Below are 18,625 nucleotides of genomic sequence, written 5' to 3' on the forward strand. Positions count from 1 at the left end.
ACCTGAGGCTGGCGGCTGAGGAGCGTGAAGCAGAGCTGGAAMGTGCATTTGCGTGAAGCGCTGCCCTGGGAACGGGAGGAAAACTTGAGCGCAGCCTCTGCCCTGAGTTAACTAAAGCCAATTACTTGTCTCCATATAAAAGGTTTCGCGTATGGTTACAGCTGAGAAAATACGAGAAGCTAATGAGTCTGTTTTGGTTATGATTTAATCAAATAAATTAAAGGAGAAGGGTAAGGATCCAATTTGGAACTTCAAAAAAAAAAAAAAAAAAAAGACATGAGTTTTTTTGGGACGCTCTCTTTCCAAAGCCTTTCCTGTTGCACAGAGCAGAGGCTCTCGGAGTCCACTCATCTCATTATTGCTGGGTGTTTGGGGTTTCTCTTTTCCTCCCAATGGAGTAACCTTTTATGAACGATTGCAATTTCGGGGGGAAAAAGTGAGTAGGTGTCAAACCAAGCTGGGGGTGGGGCAGAATTTTGCGTTTCAAGCAATTTAGCAGAGAGCAATTCTGCTTACAGCAGAGAGGTAGGTGGATACTTGAAAACATCTTCCACCGGGGTGTCCTACTTTGGCAATTCTAATTAAAACAAGTTTTTWAAGATGCAAAGAAAGAGCAAGCCTCTCGCTTTATTTCAAATGGGCGTGGGGGATACCGTCAGGCACAAAGAGTGCTTCCAGCTTGTTCTAACGTGCACCTTTGTTTAAAAGAAAAAAAAATAATCAAGCTCGTCCTCTGATTTCAACTAATGTATTTTTAACTGGATTTCTTTCCTCTGCTTTGTGTGATCTGATACCTACCGTGTAGCCCTGGCCCACTTTCAGCCCTGCGGGTGCCCTGCATTGTGTGTGTGCCTGAAAGAAAAGGCAGAAGTCTTCCATCTCACACTCYTTTGCCCTGTACCTGTGCTTGGGAATTGAATCTTGTCCAAGGTAGTGGTCAGCAAAACCCGGATCCTATTCCCCTTCTCGCTGCCTAACCCGAGAGGAGACGCGACTTTGTAGGTCCAGYCTGGCTGGCGAGGCTGTGACCGTCCAGCATCTCGGATCAATAAAGCAGCCAGTTTTCTGACGTTTCTTTTCCACGGCTGCTTATTGAAAAGGAGCCTTTACCGCCACCTATAAATAGCGCTGCATCCAAGTAATTTTTTTTTCCTTTTTCCTTTCCCCCCCCCCCCTCTACGTAAAGTAGCAAAGTCCTAACCAAGAGCACCAAGTTCTCCTTGCTGTTCAGCGAGGGCTCGGCCCGGAGGGGCTCTCTGGCCGTCCTGGCTCCAAAAGCGGCTGCACTGCCGCCTCCAAAGGGAACAGGGAGCTTCGGCAGAGCCAGCCCCAGTCCCGCACCGGCCGCCTTTGAACTTTGCTCACAGCCATGGGAGGGAGCGGAGCGAATACCAATACTCACCGTGCTCTTTGGCTTTCCAGATGTAACTCCGTCTCTCCCTCTTCTTTGTGTATAAATGAGCAGAGGTTATATCCCGGGCAGGCGGTATAATGCCCTGGATAACCCCGACCCTGTTAATTTAATGCTACGCTAACCTCAGAGTGTGTGATTGGAGCTYGAGTGTTGGGTTAGAAAAGCGCCTCTCCACGCTGGAAGCAAATTCGCTTTCTCTCTCCACACCCACCCCCTTTCCAYGCGGAGTCTCCCAGCCCTGCACTCCAGCACAAACCAGGACACCTACCTTTCCGAGAGCCACGCTCYCTATCAGAGATTGCATTTTTTGCCCACTCTCGAAACAACTGTGCAATTCCCTAAACTCCCGTGCCGTGCCGTGCCCTGCCTGCTGCGTGGGGCTTGGTTTCGTGCACCGTGCCACGCCGAGGTCTGGCACTGCCTGCRAAGCGCTGAGATACGCGCAGGGGAAGGAAGGAGGACAGGCGCTGCTGTCGCCCCCCCGTGCCCCTCGCTGCCCCCTCGCCGGGGAAAGGCCGGCGGGGCCGAGGGGCCGAGACTCGCTCCCTCTCTCCAAAATCGTACTCTCAGCCCACGGGACCGGGCTGTTCCCCGGGCGCTTTCTACCTGCCTGCGCGGCACGCTGCGAGCTAACGGACAGTCATTGCTGTGCGCGGAGCGATCAAACCCCCYTATCCCCGCGTGATCTCGATCTCTCCCTCTCTCTTTATTTATTTATTTTTAATTCCCTTTCAATTCCCCCCAATGAGGTTTGATGAATACAGCTCAGTGTCCGCGTTGACACCAGGGTAGTAATTGTCAGGGGCTCTGAGCGTTCCAGGRAAAAAAAGCGGAGGAAGAGGGAGGGATACAACCTCCGCTATCTCGCTGTTACTAATTCCCAGCCGGCTCGGACTCAGGGGACAAGGCGATCGCTTAACAAACCCTCCTCCTCCTCTCCCTTCACCACTCCTTCCTTCCTTCCTCTTTGCCGGCACATTTTCTCCCCCGCGCTCGCCCACGTTTCATTCCTCCTCTTCGCGAGGAATAAACCGTGTAAACTCAAACTAAAAAGAAAAAAAAAATAAAGGAAAAAAAAAAAGGAAAGGTGGGTGGGAAGGATACAGGAAGGGAATTAAAAAAATGAGAAAGGGGAGGGAGGAGGAAAAGGACAGAAAGTGTCTGTGCCTGATCGCTGACCGTCTGTGCGAAAGGTGATCATTGTTAGGTACTCACATGGCTGGTGGCAGAGCAGCTCTTAGCAATTAATAAGTCTCTCAGCTTAAGCTCTTCTTTCCCCTTTTGGATGGCAGCGCGCTCTGCGTGGCTCGCTCTCACTCGCGCGCACACACAAACCCGATCAGATGCTTCAGGACCGGCCACTTTGCGAGGGCAACAACACGGGAGGGTTTGTATTACTCCAGGTTCGTGTGTGTAGCCTATAAATAGCGAACTTTTTGATGGAATCAGCTAACAAATGAGAGGAGAAGGCGTAATTTTGCGCAGGGAGCCCCCCTTTCTCTTTGCAAGATTAAAACCCCCCAGGCAGCAGACAGAGCTAAAGTTGTGGGTGTGTAGAAAGGAATTCCACTTTATTGTGATCGTGCGCGAGATTTGTTTATTTGTTTATTTTGGGGGTTGTTTTTGTTCCTCCCCCCCCACCACCCCCCGCCAACCTATACGTTACATCCTCCTCCCTGCCTTCCCAGCTAGGGGCAGGAATTGACCCGTATCATCACCGACTTTAACTCCAAGTTGGAAACGCACGGTGCATTTGAGGTTTTTCTTTCGGTGGCGGTGCCTGTTGTTGCTTTGGTTTGCTATTTTTTTTTTTTTTTTTGCCGGGGGTCTGGAGGGGGGAAAATGTCCACGCGATACCGTGTGGAAGTGTAGGAGGCGGGCGGGCAGGCTTCCCTGAACGTGCCCTCATTTTGAAAACAAGTGAGGAACAGAAGGAAAACAGGTCGCGATTATTTGGGGAGGGGGGGCGGGAAGAGAGAAGGTGGTACTTTGACAGGGACGGAGCGTGGGGCTGGGGTCAGCCACGGAGCGATGGACCCACTCGAGAGAAAGCCCCGCGAAACACGTGGGTGCGGGGGTTCCGCGGTGCGGTCCCCCCACGCCGCTATCCCGCCCGGCGCAGCGGAGCCCCGGGAATCCCGTCCTTGCGGGCGGCCCGGCCCTTCGCGGGTGGGCAGCGGGGCCGGCCCGACGGGTCTGGCCCGGGGGGAGCCCCTTGCTCCTGCGCCCACCCCGGCGTGCCTCGGGCAGCCTGCGGGCTCCTCRGGGCCGGCTCCCCCCGCCCTTGTCCCTGCCGTGTTTTGTCGGTGGTCTSAGCGGTGCCGGCACGTTCGGCTTCCCCTGCTAACGACAGCCCCCTGTCCCCCGAGGACATTGATTTGCGGGAAGCTTAAGGCTGGGCCCTGTCAGCAGAGGGGCTGCCGCTGATAAGGATCCCACCGCGGCAGCTATGAAGAGGTTTTCTCCCCTGACAGGTGCCTGACAGGRCTGGCCGGGAAGAACTGCTGACCTGTCTAAAGAAATATATCTGCGTCTCCCGGAATGGCAGGACAGATGGTGCCCGTTCGCACCGCGGCGACTTCTCTCGATGGCACACACCGAGCGGAGCTGATGAGTGGTTTGTTTTTATGGCAGAGAGGTAGCGATGCCCTCGGACATCCCGTGGCACGGGCTTGATGAGAAATGTCCGCTCCTGTACGGGCGCGACTGCCACCGAGACGTGTACCGGGAGGGCAGGGGGACAGCGGCACCGCTCCCGCCCGCTCCTGCCCCGTCCCCGCGTACATGACCAGCGCAGGATCGCCGAGGAAAGGGGCTTTAGGCGCCCGTGTCAGAGCCGCGCTCCCCAGTTCCCTCCAAACATGTTCTAAAGGTCGCTCCCCGCTCGCCCCCACTCCCCTGGGCGGGCAGGGCTCACGCTGCCTTTGTGCCGCCCGCGGGGCCGCGCAGGAGCACGGGGGTGAGGCAGGGCCCCAGAGCGCTCTCTGAGCCGCTCTCCCCCTCCTGTGGCCCCGCTGGGGCAGTGCCCAGGAACGGCACACGGGGGCCGCACGGGCAGTCCCGGCACCCCCGGCCGTTCCTCTCCTCCCCGCGCCCGGCTCCCGCAGCTCCCCGAGTGCCGCKCAGCCCGGCGCGCTGCTCCACCCGCACACATTTCCTATCTCATGGCTCATAAACTATTAGYGAAGGGATTTCATTATTCACCTTCCGTATCTTACAAAGGAGAAAGGGGRAAAAAACCCAACAAGCAAACCAACAAAACGCGCTCCTGGTAACAGCAAGACCGGGCCGGGTTTAAATCCCAGCGCYTGCCCCGGCTCGGGGCTCTGGGCTCGGCTTGGGCTGGGGACTGAGGGGGCTCCGCCGGGTTCYTCCCTCCAGCGATGCGTTCCGGCCGCGGCTGTTTGTCCCGGAGGGACTGCGGAGGTCAGCCTCGGCCGAGGGCAAAGCAAGGCAAAGCAAAGCAAAGCAAAGCCGAGAACTGCGTTTTACCGGCCGCGGAGAAAATATTCCAGAAGAAAGAATAAAACCTTGGGGATGAAACGGTGTGGGGGGCAGTCTGCTTGTTTTTGATTTTTTTTTTTTTCTCTGCACTAAATAACATTGGGAGTTATCTAGCTCTCCATAGGAATGTGACGGATCACAGTCCGGGGTGCGGAGCGCAAGCGTTCCGCGGTGCGAGGGCCGGAGCCCGGGGCCGCGGCGGAGTGCGGGGACACGGTCCGGGCAGGGGCTGAGCGACAGCGACACGGGGCCGGGGAGGGGCCGGGGTCAGGCCGAGCTGCGGGCGGGGCAGACGCGCGCCTCAGCAGGGCGCCTATAGGAGCATAGGAGCCGATCCAGGGAAAGTTACTGACAGCCTGGATGAGGCAAACAGAAATGTTAATACGGCTAACTTTGTTTCTGTCTTTTCCCCCCACTTCCTTTCATGATTCTTTTTTTTTTTTTTTTTTTTTTTCATCCTTTAACAAACAGATTCAGAAAATTTTAGACCACGAGGTAATTATAAAAACCAATATAGAGACCTTGAAAGAGAGACCCACTTCACAATTTTATACCGAGGAGCAAAATATTCTGGMGAAGTCTGGGGTCATCGCCGACAATAGAGCAATGTTCCCTCCCTGTTTAATATACATGGTGTGGGAAATGGAGGGAAAACATAGCTAGCACCTGTAGTGCCAAAGGAAAAAAATTAGATTACTACATCATATTTGGGGGCTATTTTGCAGGACGTTCTTTAAAAATAGACCCTTATTTAATTATAGCTTTAATGATTTTCTCTGTGCSACTGCTAGTTAATAGTAAGGAGGAAATGGGGTTTCTATCGAGTTTTAGCATTTTGATATCTTTAAAAAAAGGGTAATTTTCTTACGCGTTAATAGCGCGTCTGGGACTGCAAGTGACCAGTCTGGACCAACATTTAATTAACACGCTGACCTGCCGAAGAAGCAAAACTCCCTTAAGGGTGGGGGGAAAAGTATACCTATATATACACCGCCGTATCTGCGTGACCCTGGAAACCCCCGGGCTCTCCTTCCCCTTCTTGTAGGGAGAAGGGGACCATCCCAAAGGGCGAGGAGATGCGCAAGTTAAGCACCCTCCCGCCTCCCCTCCCGAGGCCGCCGCCGGGAGCGCAGCCCCTCTGAGGCTGCGGCGGTGGCCCCGGGAAAGGGGGCGGCGGTGGAAGCGGGMGGGGAGCTGTGACCGGAGCCCCTGAGCAGCGTGTGAGGAAAAGGCCGTGGCAGGAAGGCGGAGGATTTGGGCTCCATGGGAGGTGTGGTGCAAACACTGGTGAGGGGTGAACACGAGCTCACGCGTGGGTGCTACAAGCTCCAGAGACTGTTCAGCAGCTCCCCAACACGAAGCACAAAGAGAGGTCATCAGAAAGATGAACTCCTTTCTCTCTACTGTCGCCTCATCAATGCTTTGTTTGTCTTGTTCCTTTYCCYTTCATGGTTAAATTAAATATARTTTTAAAATTAATTTCATTTTTTTCATTCACATACACATTTCAAGCAGGCTGGATGCCTGATGTGGCCCCCACCCCCCAAAACCGGCACTGGAGTACGTTACTGCTGAGTTACACTTTAACTTCTCTGCAGGTAATAATTAAAGAGCTTCTTTCAATTCTCTTTCCCCCACAGAAACACCGAGGCTCTCTTTCACCACAGAAAGATTCTGTTATATAGAATATTATGCTATCTGAATACTCAGATTTATTGATCACACACACGTGCCCACTCTCCTGGGAGCTGCAATCTGTGAGCTGCTCTCGGTTCCCAGATCTTTGCCCAGATCTTCTCCCATTTTTTTTTCTCAAGCTCAAAGATTTCTTCTTTAGGGATACATTTCTGTGAACACTTCCCCCCGAGAGGAAGCTCCACATGCAAAAGGGGACTGCCAGTCACTCAGATGCACAGCTGCAAGCTTTGGCAATACATCTGAATTTTGTCCCATAGCCGCATTGTGGGTGAGTGTACAAATAAGAGAAATAGAGGGAACAAAGGCATCTGACATCAGTAATGGAGAACCTCCATCTCATGGGAAGAACTCCAACTTTTTCTAGTGGTGACACTTCCCGAAGAAAACCTTCAACCTTGTCCTAACAGCCRTACTGAAAGTTTTAGGGGCTCTGAGTTACTTGAGATCATAAATTAATCTCCCAGAGAAGTGCAGCACACACCTGATATCAACGAAGGGTCAAGAGCTGGCCAGTTCTAGCTGATCCCGCATTTGATTTACTCCAGGCTGTTAAGATGTATGCTGTGGTGTTTTGCTAAGAAAAAAGGAGTCAGCAGTTTGATTTGGCAATTCTTTCCCTTTTTTTTTTTTTTTTTTTTTTTTTTTTTTTTTTTTTTTTTTTGGTTTTCCCTCTGAAGAGAGCCGCAGTTTAAGCTAAGGAATTTGTTGCTGGTGGGATGGTTTTTAGCAAAGGTTCTTGGTCTGCATGGGGCTATCTCATCTCACACTGTTAACACTGAGCTGTGTTTCTTACTCTACCAAATGAACTTTTACACAGCTTGTCTACCTCAGGTCTGCAGCATCTCTGGGAGGTGCTTTGGTGGGGTTTGCTCCAGCCAGAGAACTCAGAGTAACAGCAAAGGCAGTGGCTGTCACCCAGAGGGTCACACCAGTAACCTGCTCTGTCTTGGTGGAGCCCTGCCACAGCTTTCCTCTCACAGCTCTCTCTTCCACAGGGCCTTGCCCCTGAGTTTCATCAGACACCTCAGAAATATTTCAGTTTCGGTTTTTTATACTGTACTGATGTACTCATGCAAGCTGAATGTGGGAGCTGCTCRCTCTTAGCTAGATTAAACTATTATTCGAAGTTATCTCCCCTCTGTGCCCTCTYTTACAGCCCCCAAAACTTTTGATCACAGAGAGTTAAATCACAGTGATTACACAAGGGATGTTATCTCTGATGTGTGTGTCTGTGCAGTGTAAAGAACCCCTGTGATACTCCAGACCRGAGGACCCTTGCACAAATAACACCCCTCAGAGGTGGCACCCACTGGTGCATAAATGGGGGAAAAAGCAGCACATCAGGATTTTTAATTCTATCCCTGGTTTTTCTTTTCCTTTCCTCTTATTTTAGTTTCTCTGCCTCTAAAATAGGGAAGTAAGAGTCACTGACCCTATTGCCTTTCCATGAGGCAATTGGTGTTTGAAAAAAATCAGAAATCCTCAGAGGATGTAATCTGTGATAAAATATATTCTAAGGTAGGTGTGCAGCCATTCCCTGTATTGGGGTTGGCAAACATTTCTCAGCAGAGACCATATTTTCTGCTGCATGTAGCTTTAGAAAAACATCATCACTTAGGCTGAAAACTGATATGCTGACTGTCTGCACTGGGCAGATTATTTTGAAAATACCTGCCAAAACAATTTGTCCATTTCCAAGAACAAGGTTATGGAAAAATAAACAGTTTTGCTCATACTAAAATGGAAACTTTTTTCCTTTGAAATGCTCTGCTGCCCTCAGGCTTTGAAGCACAGCCTCAAAATGTGACCTTTTTAATTTAAAATGTGCCTTTCCCTCTCTGTCTGAAAATTTATCCAAATGTGTCTAACCTATAAGTGTTAGAAATTGTGTCATGAACAGACAACCAGTAATGATTTGTTTTATTCTAGCAGGAAAATAGAATTGCTGAAGATTGGTCCCTTATGCAAGCAGAATCTTAAAGATACAGTGGCGAGGCCAGATTTCCACTTTAATCCCTACCTCCAAGTTTCCCCCATGAGCCTGAGCTCTGGCACAGAATCTGAGAGGTAGGAATCCTATCTCTCCTGAGCTCCAAGTGATCTGAAGATTGTGTCAAGAAAAAAGGTCTCTATGGGAATACAATACGGAGAAAAAAAAAGTCCAGCCTGTGACAGAGCAGGCAATAGAAGCAGCCAAACCATCCAGAGAGAAAAACTGGGATTGGTGTTTGGAGACAGGAGCCTGGGAGTGATTAGGTAATGAGACACAGAGGTTGTGCAGAGAGAAACTGTTCWGTTGAGGAGCCTGGAGGGGAGATAGGAGAGCAAGGTTAGGAAAACYAACTCATGTTGTCAGCCAACAGCAAGGATGTTTAATTGCAGGATGGCCAGAGTAGCTGGGCTGAATTTCATTTGAAACATGGTAGAAATCCTGAAAGTCAAAATGTGGYGTTTCTTCCCACTATTTTTAGCCAWTGCAGTTCAGCTACATAATTAATGCTTTTTATTTGGAATAGAGTCTGCTTTGGAACACTGAAAAAGAACTGACCTTCAAGAGAAGAGTTTCTGAGGCGATTCAAAACATATTTTAATTTGTGTGTGTGTGTGTGTGTGTGTGAGAGAGAGAGAGACCACTGAACTAAGGAAATGTTTTATATATTCAACACCAGCTGCCACATCGTGGATGTTAAGGAAATTACTAAGTTGAGGGGTTCAGAGCACCTCAAATGCAGCTTCCACACATTAGCACACACACAGATTATATTCCACAAATTTCCTGAAGCAGAAATGAAACCCTGCAAGGTACCCTTCCTCTGGGAACAGATCAGTACTTGGTATATTTTATTCACTAGAWTCCTGTCTAATTTGTCACAGAACTGGGTACAGCTCATGTACAAGGTAGCAAATTACAAGGAGGAAAAGCAGGGCTTTGTGGCAAAGCAGTAGCTGGATTTTACCTGCTGAGTTTGCTTCCGTTCCCCTGTCACCTCCAAGATTCTATAGTGTGGGGAAAGTTGCCTTAAGAGGCAATAATTAGTTGATATTTTCATTTGACTAGGGCTCATCTTAAAATTTTGGAGTCTGGTGGGCTGAAATGAATCCCTCACTAACTCAGATAGAATCCATGGGACTCTGCATTGACTGTACTAAGCGATATACAGTGTCAAACAGGTTGAAAAATCAAGTAGATAATATCTCTAATTGGATACCCCAAATTAGCTGGCATTTTGTACTTTAATCTCATTTGTGTGAAATASAGATTCATTTAAAAGGATAGGATTATATAATCCCTTCAGTTTCAGGCTGTAAAAAATAAGCAACCAGATGCTACRGCATGGTGGGGAGAGAACAGGGAAAAACAAGAGTGTTTGGTTCAGATTAGAATTTATATGGCCCAGATATGGCCCATGTAGGTAAATTTAACMCTGGAAATAACTCCCAAAGAAAGCTTTGCCCATGCCCTGCTCTGCATGCCAGAGGGGTGCTTGTGAAGAAGATCAAGTGGAAAAATCCCACTGCCCTGTCAAATTGCATTCGTATTTCATTGCACAAGAGCAGATGAAACAAAGGCTTTGTAAAGTTATTTGCGAAAAGGGGAAAGGGGAGGGAGGGAAAAAGAGAACAAGCTCAGGGTACCAGAGACCATGGAAATAAAGAGCTGATCCAGAAGAGAATAAAAGTGAATGTCTGTACTTGTGAAAGTACTCTCACATCAGATATATGCCAGAGTGCTTTGCCTTTCGAGTACTGCACAGTCTCTTTCCCTCTGTTTCTTGGCATTTTGTCTCTTACATAGTCCAAATTTTGGGGAAAACATTTTTTCCCTGGAAAATTCTTCATCATCTCCCAGTATGTGATGGTGCAATGGTAAAGTGCCTGCACAAAGGATTGGGACTGAACAGTGTGATTGGATTCTATTCTCTTCCTACTGGCTTTAAATGTTTGTAGAGCCTGTAATACTCCTTCAATTTGTGTGTGTGAGAGYAAAATATTATATGGCTACACAAGGTATATCCCCTACTTAATTTATTGCTGTATTATTCTTTGTAATTTCCATTAAAATGCTTTTGCCTTGTTTATTTGATTTTTCATTCCTTATCAAATTTCTTTCCTTGATTTTCCATTTCAGCCAGTGCCACTGCAAGTTATTTTAACAATTTTTTTTTCTTATTTTTTAGGGAGTTGAGCACTTCTGTCAGGTAGCAGGTTGATATGTTCCAGGCGGTATTTCAGCTCATCTGCTGATCAAGTGTGGCACAGCTAACTTCTCTGTCCTGCCAAAGGTGAGCGTATTAGCAAAAGGGCAATCAAACAGCAGAGTCCAAGTGCTTTCCGATTTTTTTGTTTCTCAATAAGCACATATTAAACTCCTCTTTTAAGGATACCATTGGAATGTATTCATTTGGAACTGGATGAAAATCTTCGAAATATTTCAGGTGGATGGATTTAACACTAACGACACTACAATTTGCCCTACATCAGCCAGATTTAAACTAGCAGCAGGAAAAAAAAAACCCCTACTTTTAAACTTCTGAATTTCTGTTTTTTTTTGTGTGTTAGAATCCCTTTTGGTCAGAGATAGGCAGTGCCCTCACCAGGCACATGGTTGTGACCTAAGTTGGAGGGTCCTTGGCCTGGAGTCAAGCAGTCGCTGCACTCACTGAAACAGCCAAATGAACTCTCTACTTAGTCATGGATTAAAATTCATTCATTGATCCAAGAAAGTAAGCGAGACAATAATTTGCTACTCCTACTTTGTTTCACAGCAGATTCTCATTCAGAATAAACCYGCAGTTGAGCACCAGCTTTTTTGACCTGCAGTAACAACAGTAGCACTGCAAAAATTGTATCTCTGATAACTTAAACAAATAGGATAAAAATATGCAGATGTAAAAAGAGAAAACTCCTCCTGTTTTCAGTAGCACAGAGACCACATGAGAGCAGAGTACAAAGACAGCTTCAGGGATGCAATCAGCAGTCACTATTATCTTGAGTGGTAACTTGTAACAAATAATTTCCTCTGAGCCAAGGATCTCTCCAGCATCACCTTTACCACCACTGCCAAACTCTTTTCTTCTCCAAAAAACCACAGGCTTGATTGAAACGTTAGAGAGTAAATTGCTTAATGCTTTCTAGAGACCTCAAATACGTGAAGTGCCCAGTGCATGAAAGAGAGAGCTTATTTCAAAACCAAGCACAGCAAAACTGACCTGCTGGAGAAAAGAGCCTTTGMCTGCTCACATTGGGTACTGTGCTCGGATTTCCTGACAAAGCAACGGATGCTTCCAAATCCATCACTTTTAAAGCAATATATGAGACAGAATAACTAAAAAAAAATCTTAATTGTGCAACGCAAAGATGACCATGTGGCTGCTTAGGAGCTGAATTTGACCCAGATAATAGCAAATTTTTTTTTTTTTTATCAGAGACAAAATTTTAGGTGTGATATCCACATCTCTATTATTATCACTGATAATGACAAAACAAACAGTTTCAAGGTGTAGCATAAACATCATGCTGATGGAAAACAGTGTATTTTATATTTTCTGTATATTTCTGTATATTATCAGCCACTTTTCAGTGCAAGATTCCTCTCATCATGTAATAACAGAAGAGAATAGGGAAAAAAACAAGCTTTCCACGATGTATCTGACCAAGTCAAAGATCTGATATTCATGTCAATAAAGCTTTACTATTGCTTGTGATGATAATCCTGTATCATCCCACCCCTGAGGTGGCTATAACTCATTGTGAATGAAGAGATCATTTATATAAAGGTATGTACCTACTTTGMTATACAGTAATCTGACTATATCTCTGTGTAATGCAAAAGGGCCCCAAACAGCAGTAGGGGTGGTCACAATAAATCACTTGAGCCTACATTTAGCACTCACTGCAATAGCATTGCAATATTTCATAGACACATGTTCAAAGTGAAAGGGTTTATTCATAAATACACCAATGATATAACTGGCTTGGACACTCTCAGTGTGAGTTTAGAGAGAGAAGTAAAATGAAAGTTTTATTCTGATTTTCTGGGTGTGAAGATGGCTTTTCCCCTAGCAGTGACTGGTCCATCCTTGTCACATGTGTTCARAAACTCCACACTCACCCACCCATATCACCAATAAAATGAGAAAGAAAGGCAGAGTTGTCTGGGAAAGTAGATTTAAGATGAGGAAGATATTCTAGACCTGCTGTGTGGCCTCACTCCTGGGGAAGGTTTGCAAAGAAAAGCCTTTGCCCAGGCAAGAGCAGCCTCCTTAGAGGCAGATGAGCACTGGTCTCTCACCAAATTCAACTTTATCAAGAAGAGCTACAGTGTTTAAACCACTTTCATGGGGTGGTTTTCCCTGTTTTGTTTTTTTTCCCCAGGGCTTTTTCCACCTTTRTGAGAACAAGGAACATATGCAGGCTTAGTTGTGACCCCTAGCAGAGAAGTCAGAGAAGCGGTAAATGATTGAGAACAGACAGCTRTAATTTGTGGCTCTTAGTAAGTTTTCAGATTAGTTTAGCTTTCCCTTAAAAAAAATGGAATAGCTTTTCAACTAAATATCCATAATGAAATACACTGGCAATAAAGGAAGCGAAAGTTCTGTGTATTTGAACTCTCACTATTCAAGGAAAGCTCCTGCAAAAGCAGATATTACATGCATTCACTGCAACAGACACACTGATGTTTTGTTGTGTGCAGAATGTAGAGGACAGCAGAGTGCAAAGAGACCAATAAGACACCATGGACAAAATGCAGTGAAAATGAGGAAGGTAAAGGGCGCAGAATTGAGTGGAGGGGGCTGATGCTGAAGATCAAACACACTGGTAAGTCAGGGTGCTGAGATGAATAAAACCAGAAACCAGTTCTCAGCCATCATGCAAATTCTCAACACTATCTTATTTTAATGATTTCACAAGTTCTCTGCACCTAAAAAAAGTATGTTTTTGGTTTTTTTTTTAGGGACTACATATTTATTTCAGTTCACCTTCCTGATAAATCAACACCACCTCAGTTATTTTCCTAAATACTGAGAATCATACAGTTAATGCTGGAGGATTAATTTGGAAAGCTGAGGAAGAGCATGACAAATAAAATCTAAAATGAATTAAACTCCTGTTTTATTCAGTGGAAGAATAAAGAACTGSAGTACACATATTTAGAGTCATAAATGTACCAACAATCTTAATTGAACTAGTATTTTTAAGCATGTGACTGAATCGAATAATGGACTGGAACAGAGCCTATAATCAGCAATGATGTATTCAGACTCTGAAGATAAGCAGATTGGCAAATTTAAACRCAGAAAAATAGATTTTTAGCCTAATAAATTTTCATCCCAGGGTATCTTTTTTTCTGTTTGGCAGTACGTTATTGTGGTGGGAGAGTTACATCTATTAATCTGAAAGTGCACTGGATCCTCTCTTCAGGAATAAGTTTTCTTCCATGCAAATTAATATCCTCTCCAGCCTTGATGGAGAAATTCTCATTTATCTTGCAGCAGACGGATATCAAACCAAACTCCTTCTTCAGATTAGAATGTATCAGGAATTGCTCAGATGTATCAGTGCCCTAGATAAAAGAGATTCAGACTGTTCCTACTCCGCTTGGCTCATCCTGCAGAGAAGTTCTGCCCTATAAGCTCTACAGTGATCACGCTCTTGGGGCTGACTCCCCCAAACTCCACTTTGCAGCTACAGAGTTGTTTTGGCCTGAAGGGAACTTGGGGCAAGCTCTTATCTCAGATGATCTGACTTATGTTTTGGGGTAAAATCCCTTTACTCACAGCTGTGCTCCCTCACACCTGATCCAAAGGCACTGACTGCACTGTCTCTAAAGAGGAATTTTTAAAAATAGGAATCCCTCAAAGGCTGGACAAGCATTCTCTRCCTTCTCCCAAGCTTCAGACACTACCATCCAAAACAAACCAAAGCTGTCTCTCTTGAGTGTTCTGTCACAGGACATCAGAACATAAAAACTTTACTCGCTGACCAGCAGGTGCCATGCTGGGATTGTACCAATAGTCTTCCTACTCCTATTTCCTACTCTGCCACCTCCTCATGAGCCAGAATCAGATATGTCCAGGAAAACATATTGGAACTGCACCATAATGAAATGGAACTGACCTTCTGGAGGACTTACTCTGGGTTTTAAGAGTCAGTGACTCTTTACTCAGTCAGGAGAAAAGACAATTGGCTTGGCTTTTGCATATGGTTGGATCAGAAGTGAAATATTAATATGAAGATACACAGTAAAGAGTGTTTATAATGTCAACACCAATTTTCCATAAGCCAAAATTTTCAGGGCTGTGTGAGTACAATGGCACGTTTCTCTTTCTGTTCATTTGTTCTTCCTTATGAGACAGTAACTTCCTATAGCAGCAATCAAGAGCAAAGTGAATTTACATTCACATAAACCAAACACATTTGAGAATAATAAATTAGGGAATTTTGTTAGATTTAACACAAAAGACTAAGTTTATGAAGTCTTTATCATTTTACTCCTGTAAAGGAATTAAGAAGATGACATGATTAGCAGGTTAAAAAAAATAATCTGTGGAAGTGGCAGTAGCTATAGSTTTTGATGAACATGATATTTATGGAATAGATAAGGAGCTTTCTGATCTGGCACATAAAAGATCTACAACTCCCAAACACTTTGGGRAGTACCATTGATTTAACTGGATCCTGAACAGTGGCACAACAAACCAGTGCTGGAAATACTGAAAGTTCTGCTTGTGGGTAGCCCAGTCATCTGATGCTGCTTCCTTTGGGCCCACAGTTAATTGTTAACATTTTGGGGACAAGCCAGTGACTCTGTGTTCTCGCTCAGGAATGTATGACCATTCACCAGCAACCAGTTTGTGCTGAACACCCACTATGCTGGAATATTTTGCTATAATAAAATAATTTAAAGATGCACCCAGTTCCAACTTTTGTCTGCTGCTACTGACTTTTCATCAGACATTGAGCTCTAYGGAATATTATTGCTCTGGAGGGATGGATGTACTGAGCTGTGAGGAAAGTTTGTAAAAGCTAAAGATCACTCAAGGAGAAAYTAAATGGCTTTTGATTATAGTTTCTTATTAGGTTTAAGAAACTGCTTTAATGAAATCAAGATGGAACTCTTYGGATGCAGTAAAATTATGACTTTAACTTGAAATAACAGAAATATTTAAGAATAAATAAATTAGGACATTGTAGTAATATGATTAAATCCAGTGCAACTAGTAATAAAACTGAAAAAGAGACATGCATATTCCAAGTTTAATTTATTTGTGGCTAGCAAGTTTTAATTAAAACAAATCCTATTTGCTGTGTATTTACCAATTTATCATACAAGGACCATAAAGTGGAATTATATTGGGTGATTTATTTTGTAGCTGTTTCTCTCTGCTTCTGTGTTCATGTCTAAATCATGAAGAGAAAATTAGACCACCAGCAAAATCCAAATACTTTATTTAAAACAAAATGTGTAATTGTTCAGAAATAGACTATTGACTTTCACTGGGTTAAACAGCTCATGTACTGATTAGGCTTGAAGCTATAATTGTTCTTGTCACCCAAACTCTGCTCAGTCAATATCTTTTTATCATATACATTTTTAATCACATATTAATAAACAAGAAGGTGTGCTTTATTGATGGCTGGATTAGTTTATTGACCAACTCAACAACTCTCTATATGGTTTCTGAACACAGAAACAAGGTCAATGTGTGAAGATGAGGAATAGTGCATTCACCATCTTTAATATACTTCAATCTGGCAGTGCACTCCCTTTCTTGCAAGTGCTGCAATCCATGTAATTTCTCCAATTCTTTTAGAAATTATTTCATATTTGAAACAATCTCACTGTTCAAGAGTGTTTTGGCTTGTGCTTCAGGAACTTTAGACTTCCATAAGCTTCTCCAATTTACTATTGTTTTGTCACCCTGACACTAAGCTGCATTACTTTTCAGACCTTTGGGAATTCAAGTTTTCAGATATTTGTAAATTCTTACCAAGTATTCTCTAATTACTTCTATTTTTGAAAATATTTTTGGAAAATTTTCAGATTCTCCTAATAGATAACTTTCTTTATCCTTCTAATCGGGTCTTGTTTTTCCTTTGAATTGTTATTGTGAGCATTCTCCTTGAGTCAACCAGGTTTGAAATTATGGCCTCTAAAACAAGTATATAAAATTAATGATTAAATTAATGATAGAATGTGGCACTACCTGTGTGTATTCTTTTGCTGCCAGAAAAAACTTGTGCAGAGGAACTCCCATTCTATGCCCCCTCTTTTTTCCTTTTTGTTTTAATTATTGCTTTCAATTTTCAATGGAATGTAAAGTGGAATAGAGATAGATCTTTGTATCGGGATCTCCATTTTTACAAAACACTGKTTTTGAAACAGGAAAGTAATAAATCGAAAATATGCTGATGACTCTGCCTGTCAGGCACTCACATGATCACCTGAACCCAAAAGTCATGTGGAAAAACAGCTGACTGTCAGCACACACTTCTCTTCAGCCAGGAACAGAGAGGGTGCATGTTTTCAACCTGAAGTTTGGAGTCTCTAAACACCTCCATGTGCTTTTGTCCTTAAAATATGAGCTTAAAGTAGGTCATAATGATCAGTCACTGCAGAATCACATCCCAGTAGCTCTGATTTTACCAGTGKCTCATGCCTGAACAGTTTGAGTGATAAGATGTAGGGAAAAAAGGTCTGGCTGGACCGTCTCTAAAATCACATGGAGAGGTACTATTGTTTTGCTTTCTGCCTGTTCAGTTCTTCAGATGCCTCTCAAACAAGCTCTATGCCCCACTGTGGATTACAGCTCACAGTAAAGAGAGCCTGTCTGAAAAAGTCTCTGTATTTTTTTTTTTTCCCACCCAAGACTTGCTTTGTCTCCCAGACCATATCRTTATCAGCTTTGGGTTTCTCTGCAAACAGATGAATTTATTATYTAACTGCATTTCTGCTTTCTCTAGGTCCTTTTATGCTATTGGTTCTACTTACACTGTTTTTTAGAAAGAGGGAAAATATCTCAGTACTATCCAGCAATGTTCTTCCAGGACTTTGATTTTGGAGTTTAAAAGATATCTCAATTTCATTCTTTTTTGTGACTGCTATGTTATAATCCTCAGGCTGCTTGTCAAGGAAAACACCTTCAAATATACTGAAGTATAAAAATCTAGTATAAAGATGAAGAGAAAGCTGCTAGTGTAGAGTGCTATTAAACACCAACCTGTGAACCCCAGGCACATCAGTTTTAAATGGGGAAATTTGGGAAAGCAAGCTRGAGAAGAGAGGATCCTTCAATCCACCTCAAAACACTGTCAGAGGGGAGCTGAGGCAGCAGCAAAATCAGGCTGAACTGCACATTACCACAAGATCTTCTCAGGAAASAAAAGGTGTCACAGAAACACACCTGAACCGAGTGCAGACTAAAATCCTGCAGATGACTAACTGGCAAACCCATTCATATTCACATGAGCATTAGCCCTGTGAAAGCACAGAGTGCACTGAGATGTTGTGTAGAAGTTCTGGTCATGCAAGGTGAAGCTTCCCAGAGGCACCCTTTAATTGGTCTCATTTTCTCTGCCAAACATCATCAAAGTTTCAGATGTTCAGGCCAGGTCTTGTCACTTTACTATTTCATCACTTTTTGGCTTACTGACTCCCAGCACAAATGTTCTTAAACATATTTGCACCCTGTATGTTTTTCTTCTTTTCACAGGCACACTTCCTTCCCTAAGAGCCTTGATGAATTCTTAAAAAGGAAGAGAAAGGAAAATTATGGAGTGTGAACTATATTAAACCCCACAAGGTAAATGGTTGTTCAGAAACTTATTAATTACCAGGGCAGACAGAGGAAATATGGAAATATTCACAACCCCTTAGGAACACAGTCCCCTCTATTAATTTGTGGCCTTTTTAAGAAAGAAAAAAAAAAACAACAAAACAAAACAAAACAAAAAAAAGCCCACCCAAAAAAAAAACCCAAAAAACCCCAAACCACAAGAAAACAAAAT

The 18,625-nt window shown here is 44.4% G+C and overlaps 1 protein-coding gene across 7 annotated transcripts in view; it reads right to left on the minus strand.

Annotated features, from left to right (window-relative positions):
- The window catches only part of ESRRG (estrogen related receptor gamma), a 448,915-nt gene that overhangs the window by 394,589 nt on the left and 35,701 nt on the right, over nucleotides 1–18,625 (minus strand). For 2 of the 7 annotated variants that reach the window (XM_057365152.1, XM_057365151.1), the window contains exon 1: nucleotides 1,403–1,514. The exons of 1 other annotated variant lie outside the window; for it this stretch is intronic. Coding sequence is in view for 1 of the 6 variants with exons in the window: in XM_057365142.1 (XP_057221125.1) it covers nucleotides 2,630–2,631 (2 nt within the window). In the remaining 5 variants the exon portion in view is untranslated. Of the gene's footprint in view, nucleotides 1–1,402; nucleotides 1,515–2,629; nucleotides 2,673–18,625 lie in introns of those variants that run through there. 4 more of the 7 variants (XM_057365142.1, XM_057365144.1, XM_057365150.1 and 1 more) reach the window with 4 other exon arrangements.

This window comes from Malurus melanocephalus, unplaced genomic scaffold (assembly GCF_030028575.1).
Source record: "Malurus melanocephalus ecotype Western Australia unplaced genomic scaffold, MMel_1.1 scaffold_48, whole genome shotgun sequence".
In the NCBI taxonomy this organism is placed as follows: Eukaryota; Metazoa; Chordata; class Aves; order Passeriformes; family Maluridae; genus Malurus; species Malurus melanocephalus.